At 40.4% G+C, this 23,114-nt stretch overlaps 1 protein-coding gene across 1 annotated transcript in view; it reads right to left on the reverse strand.

Moving 5' to 3' along the window:
* Positions 1 to 6,991: 6,991 nt before the first annotated feature.
* Positions 6,992 to 23,114, reverse strand: part of LOC115103195 (phospholipid phosphatase-related protein type 5-like) — a 46,470-nt gene continuing 30,347 nt past the window's right edge. Inside the window, exons 5-6 of the mRNA XM_029623950.2 lie at positions 18,935 to 19,075; positions 6,992 to 9,275 (exon numbers count right to left, since the gene is read on the reverse strand). Coding sequence (XP_029479810.1) covers positions 9,246 to 9,275; positions 18,935 to 19,075 — 171 coding nt within the window. The 3' untranslated portion in view covers positions 6,992 to 9,245. The remainder of the gene's footprint in view (positions 9,276 to 18,934; positions 19,076 to 23,114) is intronic.

Consider the following 23,114-nt stretch of genomic DNA (forward strand, 5'->3'; position numbering starts at 1 on the left):
GGCTATCGACGTCACCACATGAAGAGGCAAAAACATAGAGACGTCTCCCAAAGGCTAACTTTCTAGCCCCTGCTATCTGCTTGCTTGCTTGCTAACCCGGCCTGCTAACTGCTAGCCTGCCCCGGGCTACTAACTGCTAGCTTGTTTAGTCCCGGTCTGCTAACTGCTAGCTTGTTTAGCCCCGGCCTACTAACTGTTAGCTTGTTAGCACAGGCCTGCTAACTGTCTGAATCGCCGTGTCCTCAATCTCTTTTTGTTTAATTTGTCTGGGAGCAAGACGTCTATGTCTGCGACGGGGCTGGTTTTCTTTTTGTGATTCATGATTGTCTGTAGACCCTGCCACATATGTCTCATGTTCGAGCCGTTGAATTGCGACTCCACTTTGTCTCTATACTTACAGTACTTGTTTGATTGCCTTATGGAGGGAATGACTACACTGTTTGTATTCTGTCATGTTTCCAGTCGCCTTGCCATGATTAAATGCAGTGGTACGTGCTTTCAGTTTTGCTGCCACCAATCCACGGTTTTTGGTTAGGGAAGGTTTTAACAGTCACAGTGGGTACAACATCTCCTATACACTTCCTTATAAACTCACTCACAGAGTCAGCGTATACGTCAATGTTATTGTCTGAGGCTACCCGGAACATATCCCAGTCCACGTGATCGAAGCAATCTTGAAGCGTGGAATCCGATTGGTCAGACCAGCGTTGGATAGACCTAAGCATAGGCGCTTCCTGTTTTAGGTGCTGCCTATAGGAGGGGAGCAACAAGATGGAGTCATGGTCAGATTTGCCAAAAGGAGGGCGGGGGAGGACCTTGTATGCATTGCAGAAGTTAGAGTCGCAGTGGTCGAGTGTGTTACTCGCTCGTGTACTGCAATCGATATGCTGATAGAATTTAGGTAGCCTTGTTCTCAGATTAGTTTTGTTAAAATCCACAGCTACAATAAATGCAGCCTCAGGATATATGGTTTCCAATTTGCATAAAGTCCAGTGAAGTTCCTTGATGGCTGTCTTGGTATCTGCTTTCAGGGGGATATACACGGCTGTGACGATAACTGAGGAGAGTTCCCTTGGGAAATAATACGGTCGGCATTTGATTGTGGGGAATTCTAGGTCAGGTGAACAAAAGAACTTGAGTTCTTGTATGTTGTTACAATTACACCATGAGTCGTTAATCATGATACAACCCGCCCTTCTTCTTACCAGAGAGATGTTTATACCTGTTGGCCGATGCAATGAAAATCCTGTTGACTGTACGCACTCCGACAGCATGTTCCCAGCTAGCCATGTGTCTGTGAAACCGAGTATGTTACAATCCCGGATATCTCTTTGGAAAGCAACTCTTGCCCTAATTTCGTTGAATTTGTTAACTAGGGATTGGACATAAGCGAGTAATATACTCGGATGCGGTGGGTGGTGTGCACGCATCCGAAGCCTCAATAGAAGACCGCTCTGGCACCCTCACCTCCGAAAGCGTTGTTTTGGGACGGCCTCTGCAATCAGTTCGAATGCCCTGGGAAGTGCAGACAAAGGATCCGCTTTGGGAAAGTCGTATTCCTGGTCGTAGTGCTGGTTGTGCTGGTAAGTTGACGTCTCTCTGATATCCAATAGTTATTCTCGGCTATATGTAATAACACTTAACGTTTTCTGGGCTAACAAAGTAAGAAATAATACATAAAAAAACTAAATACTGTACAGTTTCCTAAGGACTTTAAGCGAAGCTACCATCTCTATCGGCGCCATCTTTATACCCACCACTGTTCTGGCAACATGATCATACATCCACCACTGGTCTGGCAACATGGTCATACATCCACCACTGGTCTGGCAATATGGTCATACATCCACCACTGGTCTGGCAACATGGTCATACATCCAACCACTGGTCTGGCAATATGGTCATACATCCACCACTGGTCTGGCAACATGGTCATACATCCACCACTGGTCTGGCAACATGGTCATACATCCAACCACTGGTCTGGCAACATGGTCATACATCCACCACTGGTCTGGCAATATGGTCATACATCCACCACTGGTCTGGCAACATGGTCATACATCCAACCACTGGTCTGGCAATATGGTCATACATCCACCACTGGTCTGGCAATATGGTCATACATCCACCACTGGTCTGGCAACATGGTCATACATCCAACCACTGTTCTGGCAATATGGTCATACATCCACCACTGGTCTGGCAATATGGTCATACATCCACCACTGGTCTGGCAACATGGTCATACATCCACCACTGGTCTGGCAATATGGTCATACATCCACCACTGGTCTGGTCATACATCCACCACTGGTCTGGCAATATGGTCATACATCCACCATGGTCCACCACTGGTCTGGCAATATGGTCATACATCCACCACTGGTCTGGCAATATGGTCATACATCCACCACTGGTCTGGCAATATGGTCATACATCCACCACTGGTCTGGCAACATGGTCATACATCCACCACTGGTCTGGCAACATGGTCATACATCCAACCACTGGTCTGGCAATATGGTCATACATCCACCACTGGTCTGGCAACATGGTCATACATCCACCACTGGTCTGGCAACATGGTCATACATCCAACCACTGGTCTGGCAACATGGTCATACATCCACCACTGGTCTGGCAATATGGTCATACATCCACCACTGGTCTGGCAACATGGTCATACATCCAACCACTGGTCTGGCAATATGGTCATACATCCACCACTGGTCTGGCAATATGGTCATACATCCACCACTGGTCTGGCAACATGGTCATACATCCAACCACTGGTCTGGCAATATGGTCATACATCCACCACTGGTCTGGCAACATGGTCATACATCCAACCACTGGTCTGGCAATATGGTCATACATCCACCACTGGTCTGGCAACATGGTCATACATCCACCACTGGTCTGGCAATATGGTCATACATCCACCACTGGTCTGGTCATACATCCACCACTGGTCTGGCAATATGGTCATACATCCACCACTGGTCTGGCAATATGGTCATACATCCACCACTGGTCTGGCAATATGGTCATACATCCACCACTGGTCTGGCAACATGGTCATACATCCACCACTGGTCTGGCAACATGGTCATACATCCACCACTGGTCTGGCAATATGGTCATACATCCACCACTGGTCTGGCAACATGGTCATACATCCACCACTGGTCTGGCAATATGGTCATACATCCACCACTGGTCTGGCAACATGGTCATACATCCACCACTGGTCTGGCAACATGGTCATACATCCAACCACTGGTCTGGCAATATGGTCATACATCCACCACTGGTCTGGCAACATGGTCATACATCCACCACTGGTCTGGCAACATGGTCATACATCCAACCACTGGTCTGGCAATATGGTCATACATCCACCACTGGTCTGGCAACATGACCTGAACAAACACTGTACAATTAACAACAACATAGTTGGGTTCCTATTTGCTTTGTTAATTGGATTAATCCCGAAGTTCTTGATTTATTTTCTTTTTTTGTACTTTTTGTACATTTTATTTATTTGTGTCATTTTACTGCATTGTAAGGCGCTAGAAACATAATACTTTCACTGCACTTGCTATAACAGATTTGAGGGTTTTGGCTGCTCTAGGATTTGACCACTACTGTATGTCCTGTGGTCTTGACTGTCAGAGTTGCAGAATCTATCGTTTGGCTTGATAGCTAGCTAGCAGCTAGCTGGCTGTTTGGATTTAAATAATCTGTTTGTAAGTATTACACCAAGGACTGCATGCTGTGTCCAGGGGTAGCAGAGTCAGTCCAGGGACTGTTCAGGGAATGCTCCTAACCGCTGCCAAGATGTGGTGGCTTTTCAGCAGCCATGGCATCACCAAAGCTGGGTGCTACATTCCTGGCAATGGAGCACCAGTACCAAAACAGCGGCGTCAGTGGAGTGACTGACCATTCAGAGAAGCGGTGCACTGTTGTTTCTGTTGTTTCTCCTTGGTTACCCTGGGGCAGCAGGGTAGCCTAGTGGTTAGAGCGTTGAAGTAACCGAAAGGTTGCAAGTTCAAATCCCCGAGCTGACAAGGTACAAATCTGTCATTCTGCCCCTGAACAGGCAGTTAACCCACTGTTCCTAGGCCATCATTGAAAATAAGAATTTGTTCTTAACTGACTTGCCTAGTAAAATAAAGGTTAATAAAAATATTAAAAAATCAATTCCCCCTCCACTGAACCTACACTGCCTTTCCAGTCCAAACTGGATCAACTTCATCCCATCATGCTCAATAAAAAAAAGTGTTTGTTGTTTTACTTTTGATGTGCTTTGAGATTCTTTGAAAACTGCTATACAAGTTCAAAAATGTATTCATTATTATTATATGAGTAACCCAACTATGCCTAGTAGGCTAGGTCTACTGCATAACCTAGGCCTACTGTGTAACCTAGGCTTACTGTGTAACCTAGGCCTACTGTGTAACATAGGCCTACTGTGTAACATAGGCATACTGTGTAACATAGGCTTACTGTGTAACCTAGGTCTACTGTGTAACCTAGGCTTACTGTGTAACCTAGGCCTACTGTGTAACATAGGCATACTGTGTAACATAGATGTACTGTGTAACCTAGGTCTACTGTGTAACCTAGGCTTACTGTGTAACCTAGGCTTACTGTGTAACCTAGGCCTACTGTGTAACATAGGCATACTGTGTAACCTAGGCTTACTGTGTAACCTAGGTTTACTGTGTAACCTAGGTCTACTGTGTTATGTATATATTGTTTTGCAAATTAAGAGGAACACAATTGAAATATGTTTTCTAAATGTTTCGTATTGTGTTTTAATTGATCAAATAAACCTATCTATAACCGGTACATTTTGATGTGATTAGATACAGTTCCATTGTAAAGTGGACACCAGTAGGAACTAATGGACAGAGAATAATAGGAGAGAAAGCCTCAGTAAACTATAATGAGAAGACTAGATTATGCACGCAGAATTACCTACATAGGGATATGTGTGTCATGTATATGTCATACGGTCAAAGTTGTCTTTTCGATTGGCTATTATATTGTATATGCCATACACTGCATGACCACGCAATACACAAACACACACACACACACACACACACACACACACACACTACATATCCATCCAAAGAGCAAACCTAAAAGAAAAGATGAAAGTAGGATGTGTTGGCTGACTGACAAGACTGCAGCCAGAGTCTGTCCATTAGCGGTGGAGATGAGAGCAGAGGGCTCTGAGGGAGACGGAGACATCTGTACAGGAACACAGAGAAGAGAGCAGAGCAGGGCTGGGAGCATCTGTGGCCTGGCCTGATCTCTAACAGCAGCAGAGCCGCCAGTCCAAACCCACCACCTGAGAGAAAACCCTGCTCACTGTTCTGTGCAGAGAGAGAAACAGAGAGAAACAGGCAGACGCAAGCATGCACACATTTACACACACATACACACTAGTGCTGAGCGATTATCCAAAATGTTGGTTAGTTTTCACTTTTTAAACAACTAATTGACCGACGTTGGTTCAATTATTTGAATTCCATTTTGTTATTTTTTTACTGTAAGCTCGATGTGCAGTTTCTGTAGAGATAAACCAGATCAAGCCTGAACTGTGTGATGTAGTAGGGAGTTGTAGTTTCCAACAGGTTAATATTCTACATAATTCTACTCATTTTCTGCACTAAACTAACTATAATTACCATAATCCATTGCGTGCACGCTTAAACTTCTCTGTTCTGTGCCGAGAAAGACAAGGAGACTGAGAGAAGAGAGAACGCACAATCGACAGGGATAGAAAGCAGTTGCTACGCGAGCCTCAAAATCTTGAGAGTGATCTTGATAGTTGGTATTCAGTAGTCATAAAAGTATGCCTTATTTACTTTGAAGAACTACTAAAATAGTGATTTTGTCAGACAGCATACAGTATGCAGCAGCTCTATAGAGATGAGATGATGACTTAGAAGGAAAAAATAAAGACATCAAATATTTTATGAAAGTAATGTGACTAAATTATGTGTGATAGGCAGTAATGGGCAGTCACTACCATCATAAAACTTCTATTAATTTATAATTCCGTGTTGGTACAGCATTCCACCCACATGTATAGTGCATTTCATGTAAAAAAATCGAAACCGAAAGCTGTGATTATTTTTTCATTATCAAACCGAAACCGAACGGACTTCAAAAAGCACTAATCACTCAGCACTAACAAACACACAAAAACCTATCTTCCTCAATGTGTGTTAACAAAAATACTAAAATGTTAATATAAAGTATAAAAAATACATTCTGTCCAATAATTAGAAATTCAACTTCACTTCAGCAGTCAAATATTTCTCACTAACCATCATACCCTTTTCCAAACATGACACAGCAGCCCATGATGAGAAGCAGTGAAGGAAATGCTACATGTCTCCCAGTCAGTTGCTAGGAGCAGATAAAAAGAAGCTTCATTACAGCTAATCAATATAAACCAGAGCTGCCATGGTAACAAATCGTGCAAAGCTGCAAAGTAAATGTCTCGCTGAATATTAATTTGAAATATTGAACACACCTTCTATTTACTATGCCACTGACTTTCTTTCCAGTAGTCCTAGATGATCTGGAGTAGTCGGCCTATATTTTACATACAAGATATAAAGTTGTTTTAACGGAATCCATATTAGGAAGTCATCAGATAGTTTTGCTTGATATATGAAGTCCTAATATGGATGCCTTATAACTAGTATGGGATGCCAAACCACAATTATGAGCCACATCTACAGTAGTTTCAATTTAGGTAACTTTACATGTTCTTTGTCAAGGGCATTTGTTCCTCTGCTGTATAGCCCACATATAGGATTTTAACCAGTAACCATTTGGTTGTGAATTAAATGGGCCTAACCTTTTGGGTGGTGCAGTAGTTGGCCCTACACATTTTCTTTCCAATATATGTTTTGCTCTGTCATCATCACCAGTCTGATACATATTCAACACAACAAACATGCCTGAGTAGAACATATTTATTTAGATTATATTCAAATACATTTCACCCGCAACTTTCTCACGGTTTGGTTCTTTTACATGTTTCTACAGTGTAAGATGTGCTGCTGCTGGGCTACTGTTACTCATGGTGACAAGATCAATAAACAAAGATCAGGTAGAATGGGACAATATCAAAACAGAAGTTAATAGTAGCAAAACAGAAGAGTCAGAGGTTAGGATAGTAACACAATCTGTACAAAGGAAAAAAACAACACTCAGAAACTAAAATCAAAACAATACACAAATCCAACTTTAATATGATACATTTGATTTGATATATAATAATTCATATATCTTTACATCTTTTTGAAAGTACCATAATGGTTGACAGTGAACATCTCCAGAATCATTCAAATGTCCCATACATTTCTAGAAAAACTAGGACAAATAATTATTTTATTAAATGTTAAATGCATAAAAACCATATAATCAAACTGTACATGGATAGAAACCTCTAACGGCCCATGAATACCAACACTCTCAATGTTCAGATGATATCTATGAGACATTGAGGGGACATACAGTAAGACATGTAGGTAAACAGTACAGTATAAGGGTATAAAAATGTCATCATGGAGAAGAACATACAACAGGAGATTTCATCAAACTGTGGTGGTATAAAAACAAACTTCAACCACAATGCATTCGGGAAACTGACGTCTAGTCGTGCATCAACTATGAATCTCATTGCTGGCCTGTGAGTTTAAAACAATACTCCATATTGTACTAAACAAGTATCTGCCATATCAACATATAGTATGAATCAATAATACACAAAACATATAGCATATCAATTTAATGAAATGTTGAAAATGTACAAAAAGATCAATGCTTTCGCAACACATTAAAATAGAACTGAGGAATAAAAACACACCCTCTAAAAAAAACATCTTTATATTTCCATCTTATTTCCATAATAGCTCTGTTGCCTGACTGTGGCAATATTATGGTTGTTGATTGTCTGGCAAGCCCTAAGCAACATCCTTCAATCCACAAGAGAAAATGATGTTGAAACGTTTACCAAGCACACATACAGTACACATGCACACACATGTACGGATCCATTCGCACACGTACACACAGTCGCACACACACGTATTTCTAACTAATCGCAAGAGGGATTCCTCTGAAAACTACCAATAAAGACTATACTAAAATGTCAGTGATCTTTGGATCTTCGTTCTCTCAGGTTGGGAAAATCTAAACAGAAATAAACCCACAGAGTGGCTCTGACAACATACAGTTTGGATTGCACAGGTTACAATGCATACATCATACTGTCAAGCCAACACATATGACATAATAAGAAATAAACATAATACAGGTTTACACAGTTGGGCTATAGGATTCCTAATCTTTGAGGAAATAAAAGTGCATATACAGCAGTATTATGTTTGTTTGATACAGTATATAAAATAAGGAATACTTTTGGGGAATTCAATGAACGCCAGTAATCAGCAGGACAGAAGAGCAGCTTGGCATTTTATTGGGATGACTCGTGTTCTGGAGGCAGGTCTGCAGAGTGCTCACTTGCTGGCACAGTCACAAAGTCAAACAATCTGATTTGAAACCTGAACTGAACAATAATGTTAACCACACTGCTAACCCTAATGCCTAACCTTAACCTTAAATTAAGACCAAAGAGCAAATGTTTGTTTCAATGAATTTTTACGAAATAGCCAATTTCTACATTGCAGCTGGCCCATCTAGCGGAAATCACTCACTTCTGCCGCCAGGGAAAGATTCATGACAATAAACGTCAAACTGCAACAGGAGAGAGAGAGGAATGAAGAAGAAGAAAGAAGGAGAGAAAATGTTGACTGGTTGGAAAAAATTAAATAAACTGGTAAAGCTACAGAAATATCTCCAATTCCTTTGGAATGATCAGGGTGAACATAATGTTTGATTGGAAATAGTGTCATACTGTATAGGTCAGGGTTGGGGTCAATTATAATTAAAGTCACTCAGTTACTTCTGGAAGTTATTTAAATATACAATTCAAAAACTGAAAAGGTTTTCAGTTTATTGAGAAGTAAATTATTGAATCGGAATGTCAGTTTTATGCCTGAATTTAAATGTAATTGATCCCCAACCCTAGTATAGATACACATCAACATCAGGATCAGTGTGGCCCTCCCTCCCTCTGGCGACCATGATGACTGATAAGCGAGCAGCAACCACGTCCAAACAATGTGTGTCATGTGACACATTCATTGTCATGTAACCTCGGCAAAAGTAATAGGATTCTAAAGAGAAAAGAAGAAAAAATTTAAAGAACAGCGAGATATCTTCAATGATTAAACACATTCCAGCATTAGACCAGAAATACCATACTGAAGCATTTATTAAGTATACTGATTCAGACAGATCAAACAGTAGGCTACTTGGTATCATGATGATAATTGCGGTCTCGATTTAACGGAAGAAGAAGATTGCTTATATTATTGGTCAATTTACTACAAAGTCAAAAAAAACATCTGACAAGATACAGCATAGTATCGGTCCAATTATATCTTCATTCCCAACATCTCCACCTTTCCTTTCTTCAATGATGTAGCAACCCTTACATAACCATCAGCTAATGAGTCGGTTGCTGTCCACACACGTAGACAAGCACACACGTAGACACACACGAAGACACACACCAGGGTTTCCGTTAAGCAATTGCCGGCTTTTGGCTGATAAAAAATATTTAAAGCCGATAAATAAAACTGTTGCTGGCCAAAATGACTAGGAGAAAAAAAAAGCCAAAATAATGTTTTTTATCATTGATGGAAATACCAGTCGATGGAAATACATTTGACCGGCATGCTCATTTGTCTGTAGGTTCATTACCATCATTTAGTGGAATGAACTTGGCCTGTGTATATTTGCGTTAGTCATCATGCATCTTATTTATCCAACACAACTACCACACAGCATACAGAGCCTATCTTGAGCGGGATTTCTCGTGCTGCTACTCAGCCGGTTGCTGCTGGAGTAAAATATGCTTTTATAAGCCCATTCATTTCGCAACAATTCTAAATACAATCCTGTGTTAAAAACTGTTTTGGTGCACGATTAAAAAGAGCTACTATTTTATTTCTCAACTGGTAATTGAAGCACGCCTCCCATTCACCATTCAAGTGCAGGCAACAGGATATTAACGTGTCACCCACCACTTTACAATGTGAGCTGGAGGCAGTATGCATTTTGAAAACATACTTAATTGTTTGAAACCTGAAAGTTTTATTTCATATTATGAGGAATTATGAGTTTTACCTTTCTTCAAAGTAGCCTATAGGCTAACTGGGACCATGGAAAAATGAAGGCAATTATTTTATAAAGACTTTATAGGCAGCGCGAGTTTCAAGTCTGGGGTAGTTTACAATTTATCATACAATTTCTTCTGTACTGAATGCCAGTTATGATTTTCATTAATGCATTTTTTTTTAGAACAGCTTAATTTCAATAATAATGTTTTAGTTTCTCAAAATCATTGTAATAATTAAAATAATACTAATCATAAAATGTGAGATCACCAGCCTCTGCCATATGGAGACATTGATACACCGTGATTCCATTGTCGGCTAAAGAAATGAGAGCATGGAACTTATAACCTATAGGCCAATGCAACAGCAGGCCAATAACTTCCATTGCTATTTCACATCGAGGATTGGTGATTATCGAGGGGGAGATGGTTGGAAAGATTTTCAAATAGCCTACTGTGAGGATGTATTAGTTTTAATATACTATCATTCAAAATGGATGTAAAAAAAACAAACAGATTTCCTGCATTTCTGCGCAGCAGGCCAAGTACTTCTATGCATGCTGAGGAGTGAGCGCTCCTTCAACATGATCAGTACAGAGAAACCAGACACATGCACATTGCTCACATGTAGCACTCCAAACGAACAATGAAAAAAATTGACAAAACTCGTAAATGACGGTTATGAAATAAACCCAAACATGTTTCTCACAAGTCTAGCAGGTTGTGAACTCTGCAAACAATATTTCCACTCCAAGAATGAGAATGGTAAATGACTGTAATTAATACATGCATCAAAAGAAATGAATGTAACCAAATAACGGGGATTAATGGTATATTTACTACCGGTGACATATGTAATGGGGATTTTTTATTTATTTTTTATGCATAAAAAGGGCAAATAATTCAAACAATAAAACAATTAATCTCCCGAGTGGCACATCGGTCTAAGGCACTGCATTGCAGTGTTGCAGCGTCACTACATGGTGGCGCACAACTGTTCCAGCGTCATCCGGGTTAGGGGAGGGTTTGGCCAGGGGGGCTTTACTTGGCTCATTGCGCTCTAGCGACTCCTTGTGGTGGGCTGGGCACCTGCAGGCTGACCTCAGTCGTAAGTTGAACGGTGTTTCCTCAGACACATTGGTGCAGCTGGCTTCCAGGTTAAGCGAGCAGATGTTAAAACTTCTTTGGGATAGGGGGCAGCATTTTCACTTTTGGATGAAAAGTGTGCCCAGAGTAAACTGCCTCCTACTCAGTTCCAGATGCTAATATATGCATATTATTATTAGTATTGGATATAAAACACTCCGAAGTTTCTAAAACTGTTTGAATTACGTCTGTGAGTATAACAGAACTCACATGGCAGGCAAAAACCTGAGTAAAAAGTCCAAAAAAGGAAGTGGGAAATCTGAGGTTTGTAGTTTTTGAACTCACCCCTATCGAATACACAGTGGGATATGGGTTATTTTGCACTTCCTACGGCTTCCACTAGATGTCAACCGTCTTTAGAACATTGTTTCAGGCTGCTCCTGTGAAGGGGGGGCGGATGAGAGCTGTTTGACTAAGGGGTCTGCCAGCAGCCTCGTTCTCAGTCACGTGCATTTCTCATGAGTGGTATCTCTCGTTCCATTGCTTTTCTACAGACAATGGAATTATCCGGTTGGAACATTATTGAACATTTATGATAAAAACATCCTAAAGATTGATTCTATACTTAGTTTGACAAGTTTCTTCGACCTGTAATATAACTTTTTTTAACTTTTCGTCCGACTGGACCAGAACACGCTTTTGGATTTGTTTACCAAATGCCCTAACAAAAAAGGGCCATTTGGACATAAATGGACATGAATGATGGACATTATCGAACAAAACAAGCATTTATTGTGGAACTGCGATTCCTGGGAGTGCATTCTGATGAAGATCATCAAAGGTAAGTGAATATTTATAATGCTATTTATGACTAATGGTGACTTACCCAACATGGTGGATATTTCTCTGGCTGATTTGGGCTCTGAGCGCCATTCTCAGATTATACTTTTTCCGTAAAGTTTTTTTGAAATCTGACACAGCGGTTGCATTAAGGAGAAGTGTATCTAAAGTTCCATGCATAACAGTTGAATTTTCATCAACATTTATAATGAGTATTTCTGTGAATTCATGTGGCTCTCTGCACAATCACCGTATGTTTAAGAACTACTGAACGTAACACGCCAATGTAAAAATAGATTTTTTGATATAAATATGAACTTTATCAAACAAAACATAAATGTATTGTGTAACATGAAGTCCTATGAGTGTCATCTGATGAAGATCATCAAAGGTTAGTGATTAATTTTATCTCTATTTGTGCCTTTTGTGACTCCTCTCCTCTGGCTGGGTTTTTCTGTGAGTTGGTGGTGACCTAACATAATCATTTGTGGAGCTTTCGCTGTAAAGCATTTTTTAAATCAGACACGGTGGCTGGATTAACGAGAATTGTATCTTTAAAATGGTGCCTAATACCTGTATGTTTGAGAAATGTAATTTATGAGATTTCTATTGATTTGTATTTGGCGCCCTGCAATTTCATTGGCTATTGGCGAGGGTTCCGCTAGACAGGTTAAGAAGCGCGGATTGGCGGGTCATGTTTCCGAGGACGCAGGACTCGACCTTCACCTTTCCTGAGCCCATTGGGGAGTTGCAGCGATGAGACAAGATCGTAATCACGAAATTGTGGAGAAAAAAGGGGTCCATTTTTGTATTTATTTTTTAACTATGAATGCGCAAGAATTGGCAGGAGACAGACTTGACTATACCTTCGTCACTTACCCCTCCCCTTCTTCTTGTCTCAACATTTTAAATTATACTCAAGACACATTTTCACATATTTTAGATGCTTTTTTCACACATATTTTAGATAGATTTTGCAACAATTAGCTAGGCCTATTGCCAGGTGCGCTGCCCAAATCAAGGCATCAACCTCGGAACTTGTGATTTGAAACAATCCACAGCAATTTAAAATACGTTAATGATCCTCGATTCCTCTGTGGCTGTCATGCTTTCTGGTGAGCTATTTTTACTGATTTTATTTCCGTATAGAGGGGTAATTTAACAATTTTGGCAAATTTACAGTGCCTTTAAAAAGTATTCTGACCCCTTGACATATTTCACATTTTGTTATTGCAGCCTGAATTAAAAATGTATTACAATTATTTAGTTTATCATCCATCTACACAAAACACCCCATAATGAAAAAGTGAAAACATGCTTTTAGAAATGTTTGAAAATGTATTGAAAATAATCATTTACATAATTATTCACACCCCTGGGTCTATACATGTTAGAATCACCTTTGACAGGGATTAAAGCTGTGAGGCTTTCTGGGTAAATCTCAAAGAGGTTTACATGCCTGGATTGTATAATTTTTGCCAATTATCTGTTTCAGAATTCCTCAAGCTCTGTCAAATTGGATGTTGATCATTGCTAGACATCCACCAAACTTGACCATATATTTTCGAGCATATTTAAGTCAAAACTGTAACTCAGCCACTCAGGAACATTCACTGTCTTCTTGGTAAGCAACTCCAGTGTAGATTTGGCCTTGTGTTTTAGGTTATTGTCCTGCTGAAAGATCAATTCATCTCCCAGTGTCTGGTGGAAAGCAGACTGAACCAGATATTCCTTTAGGACTTTGCCTGTGCTTAGTACCATTCCATTTTTATCCTGAAAAGCTCCCAAGTCCTTAACTATTACAAGCATACCCAAAACATGATGCAGCCACCACTTGAAAATATGGAGAGTGGTACTCAGTAACACGTTGTATTAGATTTGCCCCAAACATAAAATGTTGTATTCAGAACAAAAAGTGAATTTCTTTCCCACATTTTTTGCAGTATTACTTTAGTGCCTTGTTGCAAACATGATGCATGTTTTGGAATATTTATTCTATACTTCTTTTCACTCAGCCATTAAACTCTGTAACTGTTTTGAATTCACCATTGGCCTCAAGGTGAAATCCCTGAGCGGTTTCCTTCCTCTCCGGCAACTGAGTTAAGACGAAAGCCTGTATCTTCGTAGTGACTGGGTTACACCAGCCAAGGTGTAATTAATAACTTCACCGTGCTGAAAGGGATATCAATGTCTGCTTAATTTTTTTTACCCATCTACCAATAGGTGCCCTTCTTTGCAAGGCATTGGAAAACCTCCCTGGTCTTTATGATTGAATCTGTGTTTGAAATGCACTGCTCAAATGAGGGACCTTACAGTTTACTGTATGTGTGGGGTACAGAGATGATTTAGTCAATAAAAAAGAATGTTAAACACTATTATTGCACACAGAGTGAGTCCAAGTAACTTATTATGTGACTTGTTAAGCACATTTTTACTCCTGAACTTATGTAGGCTTGCCATAACAAAGGGGTTGACTACTTACTGACTCTTGACATTTCTGCTTTTCATTTTTAATTAGTTTCAAAAAAGCATTATTTCACTTTGACACTATGGGGTAGTGTGTGTAGGCCAGTGACACAAAAATCTAAATGTAATCAATATTAAATTCAGACTAACACAATAACATGTGAAAAAAGTCAAGGGGTGTGAATACTTTCTGAAGGCACTGTATTTTCATTTACTTCCCTATTGGACCCACTGCTATGCCATTTCTTTCCTGTTCTATTGGTTTTCATATCAACTTTCTTTTGTTGTCTGGAACCCAAGGCGCAATCCTTGTCATATTAGCAACCCATCGTAGTTGTTGCATCTTTAGATTTCCCCTCTAAGTTTCAAACAGACATTTTTATCTCTGTCACATATGGAACCGCTATAAGGTGCACTGTTAAGAATGGTGTTTTCCTGTGAATTGCATTTTGGCAATTAGTTGCATGTTCTGTTAAGATGCATTATCATGCACCCAATGCATATGGGTCCGTTAAATTTCTCAAATGGCCAGTCAATTTAAATCTTCCCGGTCCCTCTGACACACACACACACACACACACACACACACACACACACACACACACACACACACACACACACACGGCCTGCATGAAGTTGAAGCTAACACACTGTACAGCTTCTGGTTTGCCTCTAAGCATATAGCAAAGCTCCTGGAGATTAATGATTTAGTCTTTGGAGGCTCTATAGTGGTAGGGAATGCTAGGCCATGCATTGCAGGGAAATAAAGTCGCTGACCTCCTTGGTAATCTTGATGAAGTGCCTTGTGGAGACCAGGTGCTCCACCTATATGAATCCACAATGAGTCCAGGGGAAGTTACATTGGGCCATTCGTCAAAGCAAAAGAGGATGCCCTCATCTCGCTAACATGAGGTGTGTGAGGTGAATAAGGAGGCGGATATGTGGAGAGGTGTGTGTGTGTGTGTGTGCAGGTGCGTGCATGCGTACGATGAACAAAGCCTTAATGGCAAGAATGATCAAATTTGTAGTAGGTTATGTTTGAGGGACAAGATGTACTTTAGGTGTACTATAGAAATCAAACATCCAATGGAAAGCAGTTTCACTCAGTGTACAATGTAGCGTTGTGGCAAGGAGGATATATCTAAATGCATTTCCACACTGAATGCATTGCCACACTCAACATCACCATGGCCATAGGCCATCTGGAAACAGAGTACAGAAGGTGACCCAAATACATCTGACACATTAGGATGTTTTAGAAAACCCTTTAGAGACAGGCTCACTGCTCCCCAGACTGCCTGGCTGCCTGACTTCCTGGTTGCCTGCTACAGCATTCAGAGATTTGAACAGAGTTCATTAATAAACATCCCATAATCAAGCCAGTTGTTAGTAATGAAGGATATCATGTCTTACTACTAATACAAAAAGTAATAATAGTATTGACAAGGCAACATGTGTATTTTAAAGGGCATTATAGTTTTTCCTGGATGAAACTATTGTTGCATATGGGATATATGAATTCAACTGAAAACAATAAACAAAACAGAACTTTGTCATTAGACAAAAACTTGAATTTTGCGAAACATGTATCCCCATCCATCTACAAACACAGTGCATTCCAGTAGTGTTCTTCTCTCCTGTCAGTTATAGGGTTACTCCAACTTCCAATGGTCTGAACAGTGATCTCCTGCCATTTATAGGGTTACTCTAGCTTACAGTGGTCTGAACAGTGATCTCCTGTCAGTTATAGTGTTACTCTAGCTTAGTGGTCTGAACAGTGATCTCCTGTCAGTTATAGGGTTACTCTAGCTTAGTGGTCTGAACAGTGATCTCCTGTCAGTTATAGGGTTACTCTAGCGTACAGTGGTCTGAACAGTGATCTCCTGTCAGTTATAGGGTTACTCTAGCTTAGTGGTCTGAACAGTGATCTCCTGTCAGTTATAGGGTTATTCTAGCTTACAGTGGTCTGAACAGTGATCTCCTGTCAGTTATAGGGTTACTCTAGCTTACAGTGGTCTGAACAGTGATCTCCTGTCAGTTATAGGGTTACTCCAACTTCCAATGGTCTGAACACTGATCTCCTGTCAGTTATAGGGTTACTCTAGCTTACAGTGGTCTGAACAGTGATCTCCTGTCAGTTATAGGGTTACTCTAGTTTACAGTGGTCTGAACAGTGATCTCCTGTCAGTTATAGGGTTACTCCAACTTCCAATGGTCTGAACACTGATCTCCTGTCAGTTATAGGGTTACTCCAACTTCCAATGGTCTGAACAGTGATCTCCTGTCAGTTATAGGGTTACTCTAGCTTACAGTGGTCTGAACACTGATCTCCTGTCAGTTATAGGGTTATTCTAGCTTACAGTGGTCTGAACACTGATCTCCTGTCAGTTATAGGGTTACTCTAGCTTACAGTGGTCTGAACAGTGATCTCCTGTCAGTTATAGGGTTACTCTAGCTTCAAATCAATAAACCGCAAATGGGCAACTTATGCCAATTACACACACACACACACACACACACACACACACACACACACGGCTTTGTAGTTATCAAAACACTTTGTACAGACAGGTAACAGAGCCAGGTTTTTACTCTTACCTTATCTGTTTACACTGTGTGGTTTATCCCAATGTAACACTGTGTGTGGTTTATCCCAATGTAACACTGTGTGTGGTTTATCCCAATGTAACACTGTGTGTGGTTTATCCCAATGTAACACTGTGTGTGGTTTATCCCAATGTAACACTGTGTGTGGTTTATCCCAATGTAACACTGTGTGTGGTTTATCCCAATGTAACACTGTGTGTGGTTTATCCCAACAAAACATTGTGTATGGTTGATCCCAATGTAACACTGTGTGTGGTTTATCCCAATGTAACACTGTGTGTGGTTTATCCCAATGTAACACTGTGTGTGGTTTATCCCAATGTAACACTGTGTGTGGTTTATCCCAACAAAACATTGTGTATGGTTGATCCCAATGTAACACTGTGTGGTTTATCCCAATGTAACACTGTGTGTGGTTGATCCCAATGTAACACTGTGTGTGGTTGATCCCAATGTAACACTGTGTGTGGTTTATCCCAACAAAACATTGTGTATGGTTGATCCCAATGTAACACTGTGTGTGGTTGATCCCAATGTAACACTGTGTGTGGTTTATCCCAACAAAACATTGTGTATGGTTGATCCCAATGTAACACTGTGTGTGGTTTATCCCAACAAAACATTGTGTATGGTTGATCCCAATGTAACACTGTGTGTGGTTGATCCCAATGTAACACTGTGTGTGGTTTATCCCAATGTAACACTGTGTGTGGTTGATCCCAATGTAACACTGTGTGTGGTTTATCCCAATGTAACAATGTGTGTGGTTTATCCCAACAAAACATTGTGTATGGTTGATCCCAATGTAACACTGTGTGTGGTTTATCCCAATGTAACAATGTGTGTGGTTTATCCCAATGTAACACTGTGTGTGGTTTATCCCAATGTAACACTGTGTGTGGTTGATCCCAATGTAACACTGTGTGTGGTTGATCCCAATGTAACACTGTGTGTGGTTGATCCCAATATAACAATGTGTATGTTTGATCCCAATGTAACACTGTCAGTGGTTGATCCCAATATAACAATGTGTATGTTTGATCCCAATGTAACACTGTCTGTGGTTGATCCCAATGTAACAATGTGTGTGTTTGATCCCAAAGTAACACTGTGTGTGGTTGATCCCAATGTAACAATGTGTGTGGTTGATCCCAATGTAACAATGTGTGTGGTTGATCCCAATGTAACAATGTGTATGGTTGATCCCAATGTAACAATGTGTATGGTACAGTATATACTGTAGCTAATCACCTGTATGAATCTATTTAGGAAAATAGACATTAGCAGACAGACACTATCTCCCTCAGGGACCGGGATTGTGGACTCTTGGCTGAGACATTGAAAGAGCTTAAAATAATTGTACCTGTACAATATATAGGACTCTCAAGTTAGACACAGTACTTTGTATTCCAAACACATATGTATATTTTTTAAATCCATTTTCATACACCCTCACACCTTGGAAATGGTGGAAATGTTGATATTTCTATACAGAGAATGGAGGATAGAATGCATCTGATGTGTCTTTCTGTATGGTGGGCACAGGAGAATTGGCTGAGGCTAAAATGCAAAGTACACTAGGAAAGTGTACCTAGCAGAGCCGGGAGCACAGTATGTTGTACTTAGCCTACTACATTTAAATGTGTCTGCCAGTACCTGTGAGGCTATGTACTTCTCCATTGTGTTGTCCATGATCCTGGGCTGGCCCATCATAGGAATACTGCTGACCACGCTCTCCTCCGGCGGGATCTCATTCAGCAGGCTCTTCCCTTTGAAGTTCTGCACCACCCCTAGAACCTACACTCACAGCCATGGCAGAGACAAAGGAAAATAGAGAGAGAGAGATAGAGAGAAAGAGAGAGAGGGAGGGTGAGGAAGAGAGAGGGAAAGAGCAAAAGAGAGATAGAGAGACCGAGAGACAGAGAGAGAGGGAAAGAAAGAGAAAAGACAGGACAAAGAGATAAGGAAGAGATACTGTACAGATATAGGATCTTAATTTGATCACCCTGTTGCAGAACATATTTTACGTGTAGTATGAGGTTTAAAAAGGCTTCTGATGTTTTAATTTCCATTTTAAAATGTCAGACTTGATTTTCCCTTACAAAAAATGTATCAACCCCTACAAAAATTTCCATTAATTCACATTTCCTGTTACTGGCCTGCTGAAGGATTATTTTCCTGCTGTAGCAAACTGGCTCCTACATCTGTAGTTAATAAGTAAGTTAGTTAGGCGGATATGGAGATAGAGAGACCCTGTGGCGTTTTTTGCAGAGCAGATTTCCTTTCTCTTCTCGTAACAAGGGTTATATAAGTCCTTTTTCCTAAGATGAAGGATTCGCATGACTGCCCAAAAATATGAATTCAATCAGAGCTGTGTGTGTGTTTGAATGCATGCGCGCCTGAGTGTGTGTGTGTGTGTTTGAATGCATGCGCGCCTGAGTGTGTGTGTGTGTGTGTGTGCATGCCTGCATGCATGTGTGTGTCCTCAAGGAGTTCCATCCATTACCAGAGCCCAAACAAGCTTTTTGTATTTGACTACTATCTAAGGCAATGTTCAGACAGAGGAGAAATGCAACTCAGAGAACAATATCATCTAAAGGGACTCTTCCATTACCATTACAGGCCAAAGAGCCCCGCAGTCATTTGTTGAATTACATCCCAAATAAATAAATAATACTGTATACCTGGTAGTTATTTTCAGTATGTGTTCAGCACACTTCCATCATCTCAGCAGGTTGCTGTAGCATGCAGCATAAAAACCTGCCTCAGCTTGAGATATGGCATGTTATAAAACTTCAAATGTGGTGATAACTGTTTGTGCGCAAATGGCGATCTCACACCACGGCACTACATTCTCCAGACACAGGCGTGACTGAACATTGCATGTGAGAGTGGATTAACACAAGCAGGGTACAAGCACATAGCCAGTGAACAAATATAGTGCACATCAGAGGTAAAAGACATGTGTGCGGTAATGTGAGATTCATACAGTATGTTGTGTACACACGCAGAAAGAACACGTTCTACATATAAACACATCAAATCTGCTAATCCCATTTTCACCTGAAATAGCTGTTTTCACATGTTCAGTTTACATTTCAGACGTGAAACCATAATTATAGTTCACATGTTAACGCCACCTATTCACATGGGAGAAGAATAACATTTTCACCTCAGGTATGAAATGAGCGGTTTTACATGTTAAAAACATTCACGTGAAATCGGATATGAAGTTTCACAAGGGAAAATCTCACCTTCTCACACGTGGAATTGCAAGTTCACATGTGAAATTCAATCACATTTGAACATCAAATTCACAGGTTCACATGTAAGAAAACTCCACAGATGTGAAAAACACTCACATGTAAAAATCACATTTACAGTTTCACATGTGAATAACTTCCACTTGTGATTGTTTTTTACACATTAACTTTGTGGTGATTCATTTCTGTATTATCAAATGAGGAGAGACAAACTTATCACACAAGTCAGAGTTACACTTAAACGGAATCTTTATTAGTGAGAGCTTTGTGATGATTCATTGAGAGCCACAACACAAAGGCTACTGAGATCTTTAATAGCAAAGATCCCCTAGTCGACATAACAAACCACAGATGTTTAGAACGGGTCACAAGGTGAGACTTTTTAAATGAGAAAGGAGTATCCCGTAGCCACATAGCATTCACTATAAATTATCGTTCAGTTTGGCCACTAAGACGAGGTTCCGATCTGGTACTTCATAGCACAAAAACACCAACTCATCCATTGGCATAAATAATTAGTCAACTTCAGATACTCCCATCTCAAGTTAAATCCCTTCTTGACCCCACTCCTGGACAAGCTCACTGAGGGGAGTGAGCCTTTAGGTCATACACTATCCCAGGACAAGTGCAACATTAGAGATGACATACAATGGTTCCAGACACTACCACACACATCCCCCAATGCCAAAGGAGGGAGTGACTTGCGCACAGACATTGTGGAGACAAGTAATTGGTTCCCCATTAATCACGCCATCCCTTCACGGTTTAAGAATAGGTAAAGATATATTCACATATGAAGACAATGTTCCCTCCTGTCCTCTTCCCTTTCTTATATTCTGCATAGCACCAGGGACATGTGAAAGACAAGCCTGACCTCTCCCCTCTCTGAGCCCCAGGTGACTGGGCCCCAGGTGACTGGGCCCCAGGTGAGGAAAGACGTGCAACTGCCAACACCAGAGTCCGAAGGGATACATTCTAATAACAAGTACATCATATAAGCATATTATGCAGATAAGACATATTAATTATCTATGTTACCCAACTAATTCTGATTCTTCCGCCACAACTTGCAATTCCAGATGTAAAGATTAAACTCTAATTTGCATTTCCATATGTAAGAAAATCTCACTTTCACATGTGGAATTGCAAGTTCACATAAGGAGTTGAAATAATGTTATTCTCCACACGTGAAAAGATGGTGTTAACAAGTTGCAGTTGCAATGTTTTTACTGGTGGAATTTGGGTGACCACATCTAAAAATCCCAAATGCAGGACAAGGGAACGATTTTACGGGACATTCGCGGAACAGAGGAGAGAATATATTGTTTTAGAGCAGGTTCAATTTAAATAGTTTTTAAAAAATAATCTGATAACGTGATTATATAAAACACCTCCCTCTTTCCTAAAATGTTCCCTATCTTAGGTTGTGTTACCCTGGGCTTGGCTTTCACTGTCTTTTTTCCAATGGCATGTTTTGGCACATTCATTCCAGCAGCATACCACCCTGCATGGATCAAAACATTTTTACAAGGGAAAACTGTCTGAATTTCAATCACAAAAACATTTATGGAAATTGTTCACACGTGTCCCGAAAAACATATATTTATTTTTTCAAGTTTTCTTTACACCTGTGCTTTCTTGCTGATAATGTGTGATATGCGTCTGCTAGCCTGTAATTTGATCTCAGAAATCCCATGCTGGTCCATAGCCACGTATCCCCTTTCCACATTCAGTCTAGTTAACTAGGCCATACTAGGTTGTCCCGAATGGAACCCTATGCTCTACATTGTGCACTACTACGTCTGACCAGGGCCCATGGTGTAGTTTATCACTTGGGACAGAACCTAGCACAACCCTCCACCTCTCTTCTACCCAGGGAAAAACTACACTACAACTCTCCATCTATGCTGGATTTTTTTTTAATGATTTGCTCGTCTTTGAAGATAAGTATGTGCTAGTAGTAATTTGAAGTTATTGAGGATAAACATGTTAGCTACAGTATGAGCAACAATCTAGCGCTTATGTATCCACACCCACTTTGTAATCCACAAACAGTTCAGATAGATTTCTCCACAGAATAGTGCTCTGCATTCTGAGAAACGCTTGTTCATACTCACTCTATTAAGAAACACACCATAGAATAACGTTGTATTGCAGAGATATCACAGGAATCCACTCATACAGGAGCTCACTTGAACTGTCCTAAACAGCTCCACATGGCCCCACTGCATTCATCTGACCCAATTAGCCAGCCATACGAGGAAGAAAACCCTCGCAGGACTGAGCCATTGCCAGGGATATGCAGGGTTTCCATCAACATCTAGACAGTTAAATAAGGATCACGGTAGCAGATTCAGGATCAGATGGTCGTCACAAGTTACCATAGCCACAAAGTCATAAAGCCTGACTATTTCAACAATTTCTCTTCTTAAAATGTGATTATTAACCTAACCCTAACTTTAACCATAACCTTAACCACAATGCTAACTTCATACCTAACAAACGAAGACCAAAAAGCTCCTTTTTGTTTTCATGAATATAGCCCATTTTGACTTTGTGTCTAGCTAGTGGAA

This window comes from Oncorhynchus nerka, linkage group LG20 (assembly GCF_034236695.1).
Source record: "Oncorhynchus nerka isolate Pitt River linkage group LG20, Oner_Uvic_2.0, whole genome shotgun sequence".
NCBI classification, from domain to species: domain Eukaryota; kingdom Metazoa; phylum Chordata; class Actinopteri; order Salmoniformes; family Salmonidae; genus Oncorhynchus; species Oncorhynchus nerka.